Source organism: Balaenoptera physalus, assembly GCF_965194825.1.
Source record: "Balaenoptera physalus genome assembly, chromosome: 11".
NCBI classification, from domain to species: Eukaryota; Metazoa; Chordata; class Mammalia; order Artiodactyla; family Balaenopteridae; genus Balaenoptera; species Balaenoptera physalus.
This window is the reverse complement of record NC_138896.1, coordinates 40,008,258-40,025,645: the sequence shown is the minus strand read 5'-3', so window position 1 is coordinate 40,025,645 and position 17,388 is coordinate 40,008,258. Positions and strand designations below refer to the sequence as shown.

Here is a 17,388-nt window from a genome sequence, read left to right as displayed (position 1 = left end):
GAATTTAGCGCTTTTCTATGTATGGGAAGATGCAAGAGTCTGGGCTCACTGAAATCTTTCCTCTGCTATGCACATCAGCTATCTGGGGGCCAGTGTCCTGTGTTTTCACATCCTGAGTTTCCTCAGGGCTCACTGTAGGGAGTGGCCACAATCTGATGGCTGCTAGATGGCAGGTATTTTTTCCTTCCTCAGTTCCCTCAGGGCTCACCAGCTCACAACAGTGGTGGCTGCAATTGCTGATGAGTGTGACATCCTTTGTTTACTGATATGGTAGGAAATACTCTATTTCTCACCTGGAATCCTAACCCCTAGGCCACCAGGGAACTCCCTGGACAAGTTTCTTCTAACAGTTTCCTCCTGTGGAACCATAACTACCATTTGTGGAGGGCTTAGTATGTACAGACATTGCACTGAAAGCTTTACAAGCATTTTCACATCTAATTCTTCCCCAAAGCCTACAAGTAAGAACTATTATTCATATTTTTCAGATGAGTAAACGGAGTCAGAAAGATTAAATAACTTGCACATGCAGCACAGCTAGGAAGCAGCCATGAGACTTGAAACTGGGGATTCTGCCACCTCCAGTGGTTAATGAGACTCAAAAAAAGAGACACTATGTAAACTGGCTTGCGCCTGGCTTTCTTGCTTTAAGAAACCTATCATTTCTCAGTCGTCACTTTCTCAGCAAGCTTTCTGTTTTATTTAAAGTTGAACTCCCCTCTTCCATGCTTCATTCCCTCCCTCCCCATAGCACGTGGCTCCATCTAACCCACTACATACTGACTTTATTACTGTATTTGTCTTCCCCAACTCGAATGTCAACTCCAAGAAAGCAAGGATTTTTGTCTGTTTTGTTCACTGCTGGCTTCTCAGCATTTATAGCAGTGCCTGGCACGTACCAGACACTCATTAGATAACTGTCGAAAGAAAGGATGAATGACACGCTTCCGGGAGCATCAAAAATCTCAGCCACAAGTGCGTGCACTGAACGTCGCACGGACACTTGATACTCCCCCCTCCCACCCTCCTCTAGGTGAAGGGAGGAGCAGGACAAGCCCCACCCCTCGCTCTGCCGACAAAGCCGTACTGCAGGCGCAGCGCAGCTGGCGGATTGGATGACTGGGTGGGGCTTCTGCAGTCGCATTTGACTCATCGCTTCCGCCGCGTCGGCGCTCACTGTGTGCGTCACTTCCGGGCGGCGCGGAACGGAGTTGCCGAAGGCCTGCAGAGCGACATGCCTAAGTGAGTAGGGGCCGGAATCTGGGGGTGTTCGCGGTCTCGATCACTGATTGTGGCCCTGCGGGGGAGCACAGAGCGGGTTCTGGCTCCGGGAGCCTCTGGGGGAGCGAGAGGGTCTGGGGGAGGAAGGGAGACCCGGATTTCTAGATACCCCTTTACGAGTGTGGAGGTCGACTCTCCGTAAGGCAACCCAAAAGCTTGGCTTGTGTCAGGACGCTTTGTTTGATGTCTTCGCATCGTGAATAGGTCTTTTACTTTATTTTATTTTCTATTTTACCTTCAATAAATAGCACCTCAGTGGATGGGCATCTATTAACGGGTTGTCATTTTCTCTTTCTCTACTTTCCTTCTCTTTCCAGGTTTTATTGTGACTACTGCGATACATACCTCACCCATGACTCTGTAAGTAGTTTCTTTTCAGCTTCAAAAAACCGTATATGTCTGCCATTTGCAACAACATGGATGGACCTAGAGAGTATTACGCTTAGTGAAATAAGTCAGTCAGAGACAAATACTCTGTGTTATCACGTGTATGTGGAATCTAAAAAAATAAAACAAACGAATGTATATAACAAAACAGAAACAGACTCATTGATTTAGAGAACAAACTAATGGTTACCAGTGAGGAAAGGGAAGTGGAGAGGGGCAAGATAGAGGTATGGGATTAAGAGGTATAAACTACTGTGTATAAATAGCTAATTGTACAGCACAGGGGAAATATAGCCATTATTTTGTAACTTTAAACGGAGCATAATCTACAAAAATATTGAATCACTGTCTTTTACACCTGAAACTAATATAATATTGTAAATCAACTATAATTAAAAAAAAGAAAATTGATTGTAGTGATGATTGCCCAGCTCTGTGAATATACCGAACACCCGTTGAATTGTACACTTAAAATTTGTAAATTGTATGATCTGTGAGCTATAGCTCAAAGTTTTTTTTTTTTTTAAACATGTTACTTAGTTTCTTTTTTTTTAAATTTTATTTATTTATTTCTTTTATTTTTGGTTGTGTTGGGTCTTCGTTTCTGTGCGAGGGCTTTCTCCAGTTGCGGCAAGTGGGGGCCACTCTTCATCGCGGTGCGCGGGCCTCTCACCATCGCGGCCTCTCCCGTTGCAGAGCACAGGCTCCAGACGCGCAGGCTCAGTAGCTGTGGCACACGGGCTTAGTTGCTCTGCGGCATGTTGGATCTTCCCAGACCAGGGCTCGAACCCGTGTCCCCTGCATTGGCAGGCAGATTCTTAACCACTGCGCCACCAAGGAAGCCCAAGTTATTTTTTTAATAAAAGGAAACCTGAGAAAAACCTTATATGTAATAAATTAGGGGTTTTTTTTGGCTGCACTGTGCGGCTTGTGGGATCTCAGTTCCCTGACCAGGTGTTGAACCCAGGCCACAGCAGTGAAAGCCCGGAATCCAAACTGCTAGGCCACCAGGGAACTCCCTAAATTAGATTTTTACAAAATTTTGTAATTTGTGCATTTCATCTTGCTAAGGTTTAAGGGCTAATGCTTGGAGAAAATACTTTGGGGTGTTTGTTTTTCCACTCTTCCTGTAACTGTCTTCATAATTCAAAGTTATTAGTCTTCCATCAGTCAGTGTTTTCAATGGAGACCCGAAATAATAAAGCTTTAGCAAGTTTAAAGATGAAAAAAATTTATATGACAAGTAAAAATTCTAGGAAAACGTTCTGAAGTTCAAATATTTCGTTGTGTCAAGGCTCTTAAATGTTTGACTGATTAAATTGGAAAGAAATGCCTAAATTTTAAACCGAATACTTTGATTTGATTAAAAACTGCTTAACAAATAATAACAGCGACTAAGATTGAATATTTATTGTATGTCAGGCAGTGTTCCAAATGCTTTCCATGTATCATTTTGTTTAATGCTCATGATAATCCTATGAGGTTGGTGTTATCTCCCATTTTACAAAGGGGGAAACTGAGACAGTGTGAATAAATAACTGACTGGATGTTACAAAACCAGTAAGTTGTATAGAGCTGGAAGATGAGGCTAGGAGGTCTAACTCCAGAGCTTCTATGCCAGCAGCTCTCAAACTTTTTTTGTTTCATGGTCCCTTTACACTCTTAAAAATTACTGGATTATTCAAAAAGAAAAAAAGTGGGTTATATCCATTAAAATTTTCTGTATTTGAAGTTAAAACTTAAACTTAAAAATGCTTATTAATTCATTTAAAGGTAATGATAACAGACTTTTTACTTGTAATACAAATAACACTTTAAAAGTGAAAAATAGCTATTTTCCAAAACAAAAAAATTCAGTACGAAGAATGGCATTTTAACATTTTTGGAATCCTGTGTAACATCTGACTTAATGGAAGCTGGCAGATTCTCATCTTCTACTTTAAATCTGTTGCACTGTGTTTTGGTTGAAGTATATGATGAATCCAGCCTCACATGGATATGGGAGTACTTTAATAGCATTTTTAGACAATCGTGGATATTCTTTATTACTTTATATTATTGCACCAAAACTCAGCACATGGCTAGTTGCAGTGTGGAATCTGAAACCATGTCATACGCTCTTTTAACATTAAAATTCACTGGTCTGTCTTGCACTTTGAGTGGTGTCTGTGAGCCATACCTTCAGAATTGCAGCTCTCTACTTTGCTGCTTCTGCAGAGACCTGATGAAATTAGAACTCGATCATGATGTCATCTTGAATAGTAGCTGCAAGAACCTAGCCAATAATTTCTCTGTTGTCACTTCATTTGGAATTTTTTCTAACACATGGTTAGATGTAGTTCAGCATTAATAGATTTGTGGAACATGTAAGTAGGGTGGTTCCTCTTGAAGAACTAATAGTTCTAAATATTATTATAGATTGTCCTGGAGGAGACTCCTCCAGTAAGTTGGTAGTGGTAGTAGCTTGCCTATAGATCCCCCATCTTTTTGTTTTGTTTTGGTTTTCTGTCCCTAACCCCCTCTCTAGGTCAAACCCCTAGTCATAATTTTTTGAAGTTGTTGGTATGGGGGGCTATGACTTTCTACCCTTTTCCAATGCTATATTGTCATATACTCACTCATCTTGCTAATACTAGAATTCAGAGAATGGAAAAGTCTCTCTTTATAATAAATATCTCTTTATGAGAAATGTCAGGAATCCTTGTAATACTGCTGTTCTAACATGATACCTTGTGAAAATAGGAAGTTTCCATAGTGATTGAAGCAGTCCTTGTGGTGGACTTTGAAATGTATAAAACGTTCAGTATGACTGTATAAAACATTCAGTGCTTTATCTTTTGAGCTTTTGCTGGTTCTTAAGCATGATTTTGTTATTAAGCTTAAGGCATCGTTGTTGTATTAGTGTAAACAGTGGTTGGGAGACAGGGAACAGTATTTTGAGATACAGACCATAAAAAAGACAGTTTTGCTCACACGACGTTGGTCGTATATGCTGCTGCTGAAGCAGTCACGAGAAGAGAGTTAGGAGGGAGGAAGGCAGCTGTGAGGAGCATCTGAATGAGATCTGGATTCCAGGCCTTAGTTTGCTGCTTACCATCTATGTGTTTTGAGACAAGTCTTTAAGCATAAACAGAAGATAATAACCTTGTGATTGTTGTTTTTTTTTTAAGTAGGTAAAGGGTTTATTTTCTTATTTTTCTTCTGTGAAAATTCAAATGTCCTGGGGCTTCCCTGGTGGTGCAGTGGTTAAGAATCCACCTGCCAATGCAGGGGACACAGGTTCGAGCCCTGGTTCAGGCAGATCCCACATGCCGTGGAAGAACTAAGCCTGTGCACCACAACTAGTGAGCCTGTGCTCTAGAGCCTGCGAGCCACAACTACTGAACCCATGCTCCTAGAGCCCATGCTCCACAACAGGAGAAGCCACCGCAGTGAGAAGCCCGCGCACCGCAACGAAGAGTAGCCCCCGCTCACTGCAACTAGAGAAAGCCTACGCACAGCAACAAAGACCTAACACAGCCAAAAATAGATAAATAAATTTAAAAAAAATTCAAATGTCCTTCCCGACAATTGAGTTGCATGCAGTGGATGATTTTTTTTTTAATTTCTTTTTTTTTTTTTTCCAGTAGAACCAACCATTTTATTTTTTTAAATTTTTTTAACTTTTTTTTATTGGGGTATAGTTGTTTTACGATGTTGTGTTAGTTTCTATTGTACAGCGAAGTGAAGTAGAGTGACTATAGAGCAGGTTCTCATGTTATCTATTTTATACATACTAGTGATTTAAAAAAAAATTTATTTATTTGGCTGTGTCGGGTCTTGGTTGTGGCATGTGGGATCTTTAGTTGTGGCATGCAAACTCTTAGTTGCGGCATGTGTGATCTACTTCCCTGACCAGGGATCGAACGCAGGCTGCCTGCACTGGGAGTGTGGAGTCTTAGCCACTGGACCACCAGGGAAGTCCCAATAACCTTGTGATTTTTATTTTTTTATTAATTAATTAATTTTATTTTTGGCTGCATTGGGTCTTCGTTGCTGCGTGCAGGCTTTTGTTCTCTAGTTGTGGTGAGTGGGGGCTACTCTTCGTTGCAGTGCACAGGCTTCTTGTTGCGGTGGGTTCTCTTGTTGCGGAGCACGAGCTCTAGGCGCATGGGCTTCAGTAGTTGCAGCTTGCGGGCTCAGTAGTTGTGGCTCGCGGGCTCTAGAACGCAGGCTCAGTAGTTGTAGCACACCAGCTTAGTTGCTCCACGGCATGTGGGATCTTCCCAGACCAGGGCTCGAACCCGTGTCCCCTGCACCGGCAGGCAGATTCTCAACCACTGCACCACCAGGGAAGCCCCTTATGTCAGTTTTACCTCAATAAAACTGTTAAAGAAAGAACAAAAGGATTAGTGGGCTAGAGACAAAGGTCTGTGTGTGATTCACATGGAGTCTATAGTCTAGACCCATGGTCCTTTAAAAGAATATATTCCCATAAACAGTGTTATTTAAATGTATATAAGCTATATTATTTTGCTGTAGAATAGCCTAAGAAAGGGCATTATATGATACTGTTTTCTAGATCAGTGGATTGTAAACATTTTCTTCAAATGCCAGCTTGTAATTATTTTGGGTTTGTGGACCATACAGTCTTTGTTGCAACTGCTCAACTCTGCTCTTGTAGAGACAAGACATAGACTATACATAAACAAATGAATACCACTGTGTTCCAGTACTTTTTTTGCACAAAATCAGGTGGCTGGCCCATGGGCCATAGTTTTCTGACCCCTGGTTTAGATAATAAATACAGTAGGTAAATTACTACAGTACGTTGCTGGATAATGTTTTTAAGTGATGCTTTGGCACCAGCTAAGGCTGCTAGAGGTAGCCAGGCTACCTATTAAAATATAAGGCTTTAAAAAATTTCTGGTTTTGGATATTTGTTTCTCTGACTGATACAACCTTTTGTTTTACAGCCATCTGTGAGAAAGACACACTGCAGTGGTAGGAAACACAAAGAGAATGTGAAAGACTACTATCAGAAATGGATGGAAGAGCAGGCTCAGAGCCTGATTGACAAAACAAGTGCGTTTCAGTCTCTTGTTCTGATGTGGTAGAATGGTCCCATTCTTTCTCGTCCCTGTCTCTCTGTTGTTTTTCACAGAAGCAACTCATTCTGAATGATAAATAGGAGCATTCTGATGTGCTGAATCAAAGAAGTGGAAGGTCATTGGTTTCCCAGGGATATAGGAAAACATTAATATTAATTTTTGAGGTTAGAGCAATCAGGTATTGATTAGACTGGGAATTTAGGCAGAGAAGAATGAGTTGCCTAATATTTCACTACTGATGTGGACCAGATTTTGTAGCACATTTATGCAGAACCTCGTTTGTAGTGAGCCATGGTTTTTAGATCTGTTTTCCGGTAGTAATAGGAAAAGGTGGGGGTGAGTTTGTAGCTCTCTTTGAAGAGTTTGAGAGACTTTTATTCTTTGTTGTCCTGGCAAAGATAACTGGTCACAAAGGAAGTAACTGATGTGACAGAATAGTTTGGGTATGTTTTGGAACCCTGCCATACATGCCATACTCTTTTTGTTTAATTAAGAACATTTTTGTGTTTAGGATAGTTGGGTCCAAGGCACTGACAGAAAGAGATACTGCATTTTTTATGTTAGATCATCCTGGTGTATTTGAAACATGGCCTTTCCTAATCGTTCATTGTACCCAGAACTGGCAGGCAAGTGTGGACTTTGATTGTGGTGTGATTTTATTTTTTTTTTAAAAAAAGCAAAACTATCATGGAAAATTTTAAGCACAATAGAAGGAGAACTTTAGAGAATAAACCTTCCATGGCTGCCATACCCGCATCACCCTGCTGCGGCAGTCTTGTTTCATTTATACTAAAGTTCTCAAACTTAGCACTATTGGTATTTGGGGCCTGATAATTCTTTGTTGGGGGCTGTCCTGTGCATTGTAGACTGTTCAGCAACCCTGGCCTATACCCGCTAGATGCCAATAGCAATGCCCAGTTGTGACTAAAAATATCTTCACACATTGCCCGGTGTTCCCAAAGGGACAGAATTGCCCCTTGTTGAGGCAATCTACTCCCTTTCCCCTCCTGGATTATTAAGGAGCAAATCTCAGACATTGTCTCATTGCATTTGGGAAAAAATATAATGTAATCATTTTCTCTATTTGAAAAGATGTTAGAAGTTTCTTGCATTAAAGGTTAGCATTATGTTTGTTATTTTTTGTGCTCAGCCGAATATTTTAAGATGAGTAAATGTTTTTGATGAAAGACTTTTACAGGATAAGAAGCAAGCCCTTGGGGGCATACCTCATCATGTTCAGGATTATGTTGATGTTGAGTCCGCTACTTAGCCACTCCCTCTTCAGCCTTTACAAGCTGTCCTACACAACGTGTGGGAGGTGACTTTTGATTGGAAAAGGCTTTTGCTGGAGGATGTGATCCCTTAGAGAGCACACGCTCTGTTTGGAGGAATATGATAGCTGTTCATAAATCTCTACTCTAGGTCATTTTTTGGATCTGGTTCTCATGAATTACCAGTGATCTACTTGAGTAATTTGATCTCCTTTGCACTTGTGGGGTTGGAGTGGAATGGGAGAGTGTCTGGGCTGCAGGCTGCACTGAATTGGGAAGGGCTAACAAATTCAGGAATAGACTTTTTGAGTGTGTATTTTAGTATTTATGTATGACTCCTTTCCCAAAGCAAATATAAACAATCTTCAGTTTCTTTTGTTTTCATTTGTGCCTCATATTGTCTGAAAGAAAAATTAAAAGGTAATTTTATTGGACATTTTTTCAAGATCATAATCTCCTTCGGAGCAGGCTCTTGCTTTGAAATCTTTCTTTTACATCTCTTACCTCAGTGCATTAATTTCAAAACAGGTAAACCAAAATGGTGTTTTGTTTTTATGGAGGAAAGCATATATAGGAAGGATTGAAATTTTACAAAGCCTGGCCTCTGGGCAGTTATCACACATTTTTTAAACAAAACTATGAGCAGTTTGAATTGAGTGTAAACTACATGTACAGATTAAAGATGACTGCTGCTCTTTGGTAAGACATTTATAGGTGGGAGGTTTTCACTCATAGTTAACTAGTCTCTCATAGTTAATTCATCCACAGGAATGCTGATGAAATAAAAACAGGTTAAAAAACCCAGATCAGTAAACCAATTAATTGCAGTTTTAGCTTGTGAGTACCTAAAGTTGATTTAAAAACTGTGGAGACCATGATGTAGTAATCTTAGATGAATGCTTTTTAGAGTGAAATAATGGGACAGTTAAAAATTTAAACGAAAGTGGTTATTTTAGTAAATAAATGGGTTGTTGAATTCTCATTCACTGTTTGTTGTTTTTTTTCTCACTCTCCAAAGCCGCTGCATTCCAACAAGGAAAGATACCTCCTACTCCATTCTCTGCTCCTCCTCCTGCAGGGGCAATGATTCCACCTCCCCCCAGCCTCCGTAAGTTTATAAAGTTTTTATCTTAAGGGGTGTAACTGGGCAGATTATCCTTGATTTTGTTAGATTATCTCACAGTTGGCTTTCAAATGTTCATTAAATGAATACATAGGCAGTAATAGAAAACAACTTCAGTGGTATAATTTCTGAAATATCTTTAGAGTTACCTTCTGATTACCTTATTATTAGGGTATTATATTTGTGGCATCTCAAGTGGGTCTGAGATAGAGTCAATGGAAAGCTAAGAATGTACCTGTGATTAGATGAGCTGATGTATAAAGAGGTATTGCTGCTGAGTTGTTTACTGCTATGAATACAACACTGGAGGATTGATGTAGCTGATAAACTCCTCAGTCTCTCTCCCAACCTTGTAACTCATCTAAAACCAATATATATACCTGTGAAAGACAAAAATTGCATAGTTAAAAGAGGAGTGGATCAAAGGACTCTCCTCTCTGGGAACGTGTGTTGTTTCTGCATGACAGACAGGAGGACATTGAGCAACTAGGCCATAAGTTCTTTGGCCCTTCTGGAAGGATTCAGATTAAAATTGAACTCAGACCTGAACTCAGTCCTGTAAATTATCATGGATATAAACACAGAGAAGTAGGCTGTTTATAATAGTTGCACACTAATGCAGATAGACCACTAGTGACCCACCAAACCCTTCTTGGAATCCTGCCATCCTGGGACCTGATCAGGCTCACAGGCTCTCTCTCCTACTCGATCCTGACTGGCTGGCACTCAACTCCATTATTTTTAATGGTAGAATAGTCAGTGGTATGAATGTACATAATTAGTCTCACCATTTGCTTATTGTTGGACATTTAAGTTGTTCCATATTGTTATTGTTCAGGAATATCTGTGCAGAACATTTTCGTATTTCCAAAGACTCTCTTAAACCTAGGTTTTGATTGGAAAAAAAAAAAAAAAAGATCTGAAATTAGGTACTTGTGGCTTAAGTTCATCAGGGGTATAATACCCTTCTTTTAAAAATTTAAACTGTTGGAATCTTTTTAACCTCGGAAACTTATCTTTATTTTACACTTCTGTCTAGGCAGGCTTGTTCTTGTTTTTTAGTCATAATGTAACTAAAGTTTTGTAGCCCACTGATTTTTGTGAATCTGCTGTTATAAAAGAAACCATAAGAAGTTACAGAACTGTTACAGAATTTGGGCCAGATCACGAGGCCCTATTTCATTGAGAAGAGAGAATGTTAATATACAAGCATATCTCAGCCTCAGGCCCCATTCTTTATTTCAGCGGGTCCTCCTCGCCCTGGGATGATGCCAGCACCCCACATGGGGGGCCCTCCCATGATGCCAATGATGGGCCCTCCTCCTCCTGGGATGATGCCAGTGGGACCTGGTAAGTTTGAATCTCTTTCCTTCTTGGATGCTCCATTGTGTTTTAGCTTTCCATTTAAATAGAATTCTTAATTAGCTGTCTAAATGTATTGCAGCAAATTACATTTGGTGAATCTATAATGATAAAAAGAAATACTTGGTTTATCAGTGTAATTGGATGGTGTCCAAAGACCTTGTACAACTGAAAGCAGGATAAGACTGCCTCTTTTTTCCTTCTCCTCTGTCCCTCCTGTTTCCTCACCCCCTCCTGACTTTTGGCCATTTATAATGTGGAGAAGGGTAGATATATATTTGTGCTGCTGCTTTTCTTGGTTTTGATTTGGAGCAGAGCTACCGCCTATTGCTGATTTAATCTTGCAGGTTAACTAGGTTAATTAGTATTTATGAAAAAGGCCTTAGGCCTGGTAGTTAGTCTTTTATTCAGGAAGGGGAAAAAACTTATGCCTCAAACATTTTATTTTAACATAAACATAAATGTACATTAATTTGCAGAGTTTTCTGATACATGGTCAGGGCCTTTGCTTTGAGAATGAGTCTACTGACTGGAACACCGTATATTTCTTGCATAAACCAGAAAGCCATACTCATAATGCATCCTTTACCAACTTCAGTTTCATTTTCTGTGAAGTGGTTAGAGACCTTGTGAGGCAATTTAATTTCTATTTTTTATGATCGTTTCGCTTACCAAATTTGTGAGTACTTTTGGGGGATGATTTGCCTGAGTCTTTCTTATTATCAGCTTAGTTTTTATAGAAATAGTTCTTTCTCTACATTCATATTTCATCAGTTTGCAGAATAATTACATTATGTAATTAGAGTAACTACAAATGACATAAGAAGCCTACAACTCAACTGGTAAGACAAGGTGCAAAGGCATTAGAGTAGCTTCCTGGCCAGAAACATTCAGTATGCCTGCTGTGGGTATCACTTAGGGGTGGGAGAGTTTAGATAAAGAGAATTCCTGCCTTACTGGCTTGTGAATCCAAAACACAATCTAACTGATTCAGATGTCTTTTGCATTCTTAAATTGGGATCACAGATTCACATTCCTAGAGGCGTTAGGGATGTGAATTGGGGAATGCTTGTCACATATAAAGAAGCCTTCTAGAACTCAGCGTCAACCTGTGGTTGACATTTGAGAATACAGGCTTAGTGTTGCCAATTTGCCTGAGTATTTTGTTGTTGTTGTTGTTTTTAGCCAGGATAAAATAATAAAATTATGGGATTTGCATTAAAATAATTGAGTAGCTGGGGGGTGGGCAGGGATAAGAATGGGTGGGGATAAGATAAAACAAGGTTGCTGTTTAAGCTGGTTGATGGGTACATGGATGTTCATTATATTCTTTTTTCTATGCTTGTGTATGTTTGAACATTTCCACAATAAAAAGATGAAAAAAGAAGTCTAGAATTACTTATTAGTAACAAGACATAGTAATTGCCAATGTTGACAACTAATTAAGATTTAAGGCATTATGGAGACCAAAGAAAAAGTTTTCAGGGCCCTCATTTTCAGTCTTTGGTCTAGATCAGTTTCTTCTAAGAAATGCTGAATACAGGTTATGTTATGGAGGGATTTTTTAATAAGATATTTAGAAGTTTTAGTATTTTCTGTTTCTGTTGAAATTTATCTTAATTCTGTACCTATTGGATTTTGTGTTTTTGCATATACTTGTGTTTTACTTTTTGTGATAAGGCTGTATTCAACTTTAGTTTTCTCTTGAAGCATTTATTGCAAGCCTTTAATCAAAATGATTTAGTTGAAAATAAATAATTAGGTAAAATTTGATATTTAAAAAGAAGATATGTAACATGAAAATTATAAGGCATAGTAATACAATTAATACCATGAACCCACCACCCAGCTGAGGAAGTAGAACATTACCACTCCCGTGAAGCTGCCTGTATTCCTCCCCAAACCTCACCTGTCTGCTTGCCCTCCCTTCCCTGACTCATTTATTTGGCTGTTGTATTGATGGGACACTTTAAAAAAACTCATTAATAGTTTCTGAAATGTATTAGAAAAATCAGATTTGTGTGTGTGTGCTAATTGTTATAAATCACATTATTGCCTATTATTTTTCTTGACTTGAGCTAAGTATGGTTACTAACAGGTTCTCAGCATGGGCCTCCTGCTCACCTTTCCTACAACTCCGAACAAACGCTTAGTGGTAAGATTGTCCTCTGTGCCTGTGTACATTCATGAAATAGCTCCTGGTTATATGATGGATAGAACTGATTAAAAGAGCTGACTGAGTAACATGTGACTTAGTTGTGAATTTCCCTGAGTGAGAAAAAAGGTCAATTTAGGGAACTAGTCCCTGGTGATTTCTGGAAAGCAGTCTATTAATAGTTTCCCCCTTACTATCATTAGATCATGATTCCCATATGGTTCTTGTTTTGACCTTTTTGTTTTTTGTTTGAGAATGTCTAAGTAATTTACAGATGTGATGAATTTGTTGCGTTTCTTCTGTCAAGTATGTCTTTTTTCCAGCATTTTGCAGGGGGGGGCTACTTTTTTGTCTTTAATTGAAGTCCCATCAAGCTCTCCTAAGTAGTATTTTTGACTTTTTTTTTCCTTTTCTTTGTTTTACCTGCAGCTCCTGGAATGAGGCCGCCTATGGGAGGCCACATGCCAATGATGCCTGGGCCCCCAATGATGAGACCTCCTGCCCGTCCCATGATGGTGCCCACCCGGCCAGGAATGACTCGACCAGACAGATAAGGAGATTGGGGAGCCTCTTTATATCAGTTTTATATTACTTCACCAGGAGATCATGGTGCTGTGACTCGGGATGTTTTCTAACAGGATGACAAGGAAGACTTGCTCCCCCTTCCTATCAAAGAGAGAGTAGTTTTGGAGGGGAGTGGTGGGACAAAAAAAGCAATTTTCATTTGTATTGTGAAATGTGAAAATAAAATTGTCAATTCTTTTAGTTAAAAATGTGTTCCCTTTTTTCTCCCTTCTGTATTCTTTTTGTATTTTAAAGGAGAGTCCAGTTGTGTTTCTCTAGCTCATGCTTTCTTCAGCATGCCCTCTGTATGACTTCTTTTCCCTTAGCTGTAGAGTGGGTCCCTTTGGGCACCTTGTCTTTATTTAGTAAAGTTCTCTTGTGCAAAAACTGGTAAATCCAACACTTGTAGAGCTTTTGTTGATTAAAATAATAAACAGCACCTGGTTAACTTTTCACATTAATAATGCTTTGTGTAGCAAGTGGAAATTTTTAATTCTTTTATGCTAAAGTAGGGAAAAAGGCTTCACGGTGAGTGCATGTCAGCTAACAGCAGCAAGAATTGCCTTAACCTCCTTTCACTCAGCTCCTCTTTTTCTTGGACTTCAAATAGTCAGAAAATGTTCTATTAGTAATGGAAAAACTATGCAGATTTTCATGGTGCAGAAGGTGTTTACAGAATGTTATTTGTTACTAGGCTATAAAAGGAGGATGTTTTCAGGGAGGCATCTAGAAAGTAAGCCATCGCCACTGTTCATATTCAGCTCAGTGTAAAATCTAAATTCCTATTTCATACTACAAGTGGGAGTGAAAATTGTATAACCTCTGGGGAGGGCAATTTGGCAGTATCGCTCAGAATTACAATACTTGTATCCTTCGACATAGCGTTTCTATGTCTAGGAATTTATCCTACAGATAGACTTGAACATGTATGAAATGACTTGTGTACAAGATTATGCGTTATAGCAAGAGACTGGAAATCACATAGGTGTCCAGTGAAAGGGGACTGATTTATCAAGTATGTTACATCCACAAAGTGGCATGTACCATGCTTGTTGAAACAGAATAAGGAAGTTCTATACTGATGGGGAAAGAACTCCAAGATACACATTGTCCTGCACTTTGGTTTGTTCACATAACAATGTATTGTTTGCTGCTATCCTTTTGTAAAGGATATACCTGTATGTGCCTGTGTGTGCTTAAAGGATCTCTGGACAGATCAGCAGCTGGTGATATTGGTTGCCCATGAAGAGTAAATGGGTGGCTGGGGGACAGGGATGAAGGAGAAAGGTTTGCCACCTTTTTGTATCTTTTGGATTTTGAATCATTAGCTATTTAAAAAAAAACAAAAGAAGCCACCTTTCCCATCTGAGGTTATTGTTATAGTGATGGGCAGAGGGTGCCCTAAACCAACAGTTTACAACCTGGCCTGGTGATCAGAATAATGGAGGACCTTTTCCAAAATAAAGGTGCCAGATTTTGATTCTATATATCTGGTTTAGGGCTTAGGAAGTTTGCGTTTTGGGAAAGCTCCCTAGGAAATTTTGATTATTATTAGTGGGTTTGGCAAACTCTGTCTTAGGATCTATTTTACTCAAGATTGTAACTCTGGGGACTTCCCTGGTGGCGCAGTGGTTAAGACTCTGAGCTCCCAATGCAGGGGGCCCGGGTTCCGTCCCTGGTCAGGGAACTAGATCCCACATGCATGCTGCAACTAAGAGTTCGCATGCCACAACTAAGGAGCCCACCTGCTGCAACTAAGACCCGGCACAACCAAATAAATAAATAAATATTTTAAAAATAAAAAAACCAAAAAGTATAACTCTATGTATGTGTCTATAATTTTGAAAAGATTTGTAGCTAGAAATTGAAATGACAATGGGTAGATTACTTTTTTCCCTAGAAACTCATGAATATTTTGAAGAGAAGCTAATTTAGGCAAATAAATCACCATATCTAGGTAAACAAGAGGTTAGAAATAGATATCCTTACAGTGAGATGATCTTTATGCTCAGCCTCTGTAGGAGCTGAGTCAACTTCCTAGTCTGAGCTTCTGCCAGGACTACTTGTTGCTTTTTAGTTTTTTATTGTCACATCTTTTTAAGGAGGACTTAAGTCTCATAAATTGATAGTTTATATGTCTGTCTTTTATAGCTCAGATTTGTTTTTAAAATCTTCTGCAGACTTAAGGGTTTGTTAGGGGAAACCGTGCCAAGTGAGCTTATGTGTGACTCAGCAAGTTTCTGTTTTGTGTAGCTCTGTGAGGCTCAAGGTAAAGAGCCTGTGGATCCACAGAAAACAACCCAGGTTTTCCTAAAAGGAAGCTTTTTCCACAGTATGTTTTTAAGGTTGAACATCCACCCTAGAAACATTTCTAGTCTTTGAAGAAAGTGTTTTACATAGCTTCAGAAAAACAATATGATGACTTAAAAGTTTAACAAGTTTTAACTACAGTGAACAAAAGTAGGAATAAATAGTTCTAAGGAAGGTTCTTTTTATTTTGTTTATTAACTCCTAGGGCAAACTATTATTATAATGAATGATCATAAGACATTTCCTTTGTAAGAGGCTATAAAGAAGATAAACTTGCTGCTATTCATTTATGCCTTTAGACATCTGGTTTTAGACATCCCACTACTGGGCATATACCCAGAGAAAACCATAATTCAAAAAGACACATGCAGCCCAGTGTTCATTGCAGCACTATTTACAATAGTCAGGTCATGGAAGCAACCTAAATGCTCATCGACAGACAAACGGATAAAGAAGATGTGGTACATATATACAATGGAATATTACTCAGCCATAAAAAGGAACGAAATTGGGTCATTTGTAGAGACGTGGATGGACCTAGAGACTGTCATATGGAGTGAAGTAAGTCAGAAAGAGAAAAACAAATATCGTGTATTAACGCATGTATGTGGAACCTAGAAAAATGGTACAGATGAACCGGTTTGCAGGGCAGAAATAGAGATAGAGACACAGATGTAGAGAACAAACGTATGGACACCAAGGGGGGAAAGTGGTGGTGGGGGGTTGGTGGTGGGATGATTTGGGAGATTGGGATTGACATATATACACAAATATGTATTAAATGGATAATAAGAACTTGTGTATAAAAAAAATAAAGAAGTCCAAGCTGTCATGTCTACTGCATGGCTTTAATGGTTTGTCATAATGCCAGGCCTCTTGATTCCAGGCTGCATGAGAAATGGGATCCTTGCATAGAACCACAGGCTAACTTGGTCATCCTGTATGGAAAAAGTCCAGTGGTGATTAAGTGCTTGTCCCAATTACATAGCTTCAGTCAGATGGTATCTGTCACTTGGTGAACAGAAGAAAAAAGCCTGGCCTACCTTAGTAATTTTACTAAGGTGATCTATTAGTAAATTAGTATTAGTAAATTACTATTTACTAATACTACTAAATCACTATTACTCATAGTAATTTATTTAGTAAATTACTATTTGCTCTAGTAATTTTGATCACCTACCAGGTGATTGTCCAAATTCTCCATACTTGTTCCTCTGACAGAAGTGTCCCGAAGGCTTGCCTGGTATATTGTTTTACATGAAAACCTTAATAAACATTAACTAATTGAAGATATTTCTTTCCCTGCCAATTGAAAACTTAAAGGTTAGACTTTCTGGCACAGGATCAAATTCAGCATCTAGAATAGTTCATCAGACAAGTGCAGGAATAAAAAAGTCCGAATGATCCTTATTCTTGCTCTTTAAGGGTCAGGGTGGTAGATTTCAAACTTACAGAAAAGTTTAAGAACTGCGCAAAGAACACTTACATACCCTTTGATCAGAATCACCCATCACCTTTTGTTAGCTGTTAGCATTTCACCTCATTTGCTTTATCATTTGTGCTTGTGCTCTCTCTCTCTCTCCATATATTATACATTCTTTTTTATTCTGAACCATTTGAGAGTAAATTGCTTGTATCATACCCTTTACCATAAATATTTAAGTGTGTATTTCCTAAGAATAAGTATATTCTCTTATACAGCTGTGGTTTAGTTATCAACCTTGATTCAATAATTCAATCTACCAACCATGTTTCATTTTTGCCCACTGATCCAACATTGTCCTTGTATTTTTTTCCCCTTTCCTGTAGAGAATCCTCTCTGGAATCATGTACTTTAAATTTTTG

General features: G+C 39.0%; 1 protein-coding gene across 2 annotated transcripts; it reads left to right on the top strand.

Annotated features, from left to right (window-relative positions):
• Positions 1-1,114: 1,114 nt before the first annotated feature.
• On the top strand, positions 1,115-13,442 carry SNRPC (small nuclear ribonucleoprotein polypeptide C). Of its 2 annotated transcripts, none has more exons than XM_082415088.1 (6): positions 1,115-1,242; positions 1,599-1,641; positions 6,624-6,732; positions 9,048-9,137; positions 10,398-10,502; positions 13,099-13,442. In XM_082415088.1, exons 1-6 carry the CDS (start codon positions 1,235-1,237, stop codon positions 13,221-13,223), a joined length of 480 nt encoding a protein of 159 aa, XP_082271214.1. In that variant the 5' UTR covers positions 1,115-1,234; the 3' UTR covers positions 13,224-13,442. The 2 variants fall into 2 exon arrangements, with proteins under 2 accessions (XP_082271214.1, XP_082271215.1); XM_082415089.1 differs by lacking the exon at positions 1,115-1,242 and adding an exon at positions 1,304-1,485.
• Positions 13,443-17,388: the final 3,946 nt, after the last annotated feature.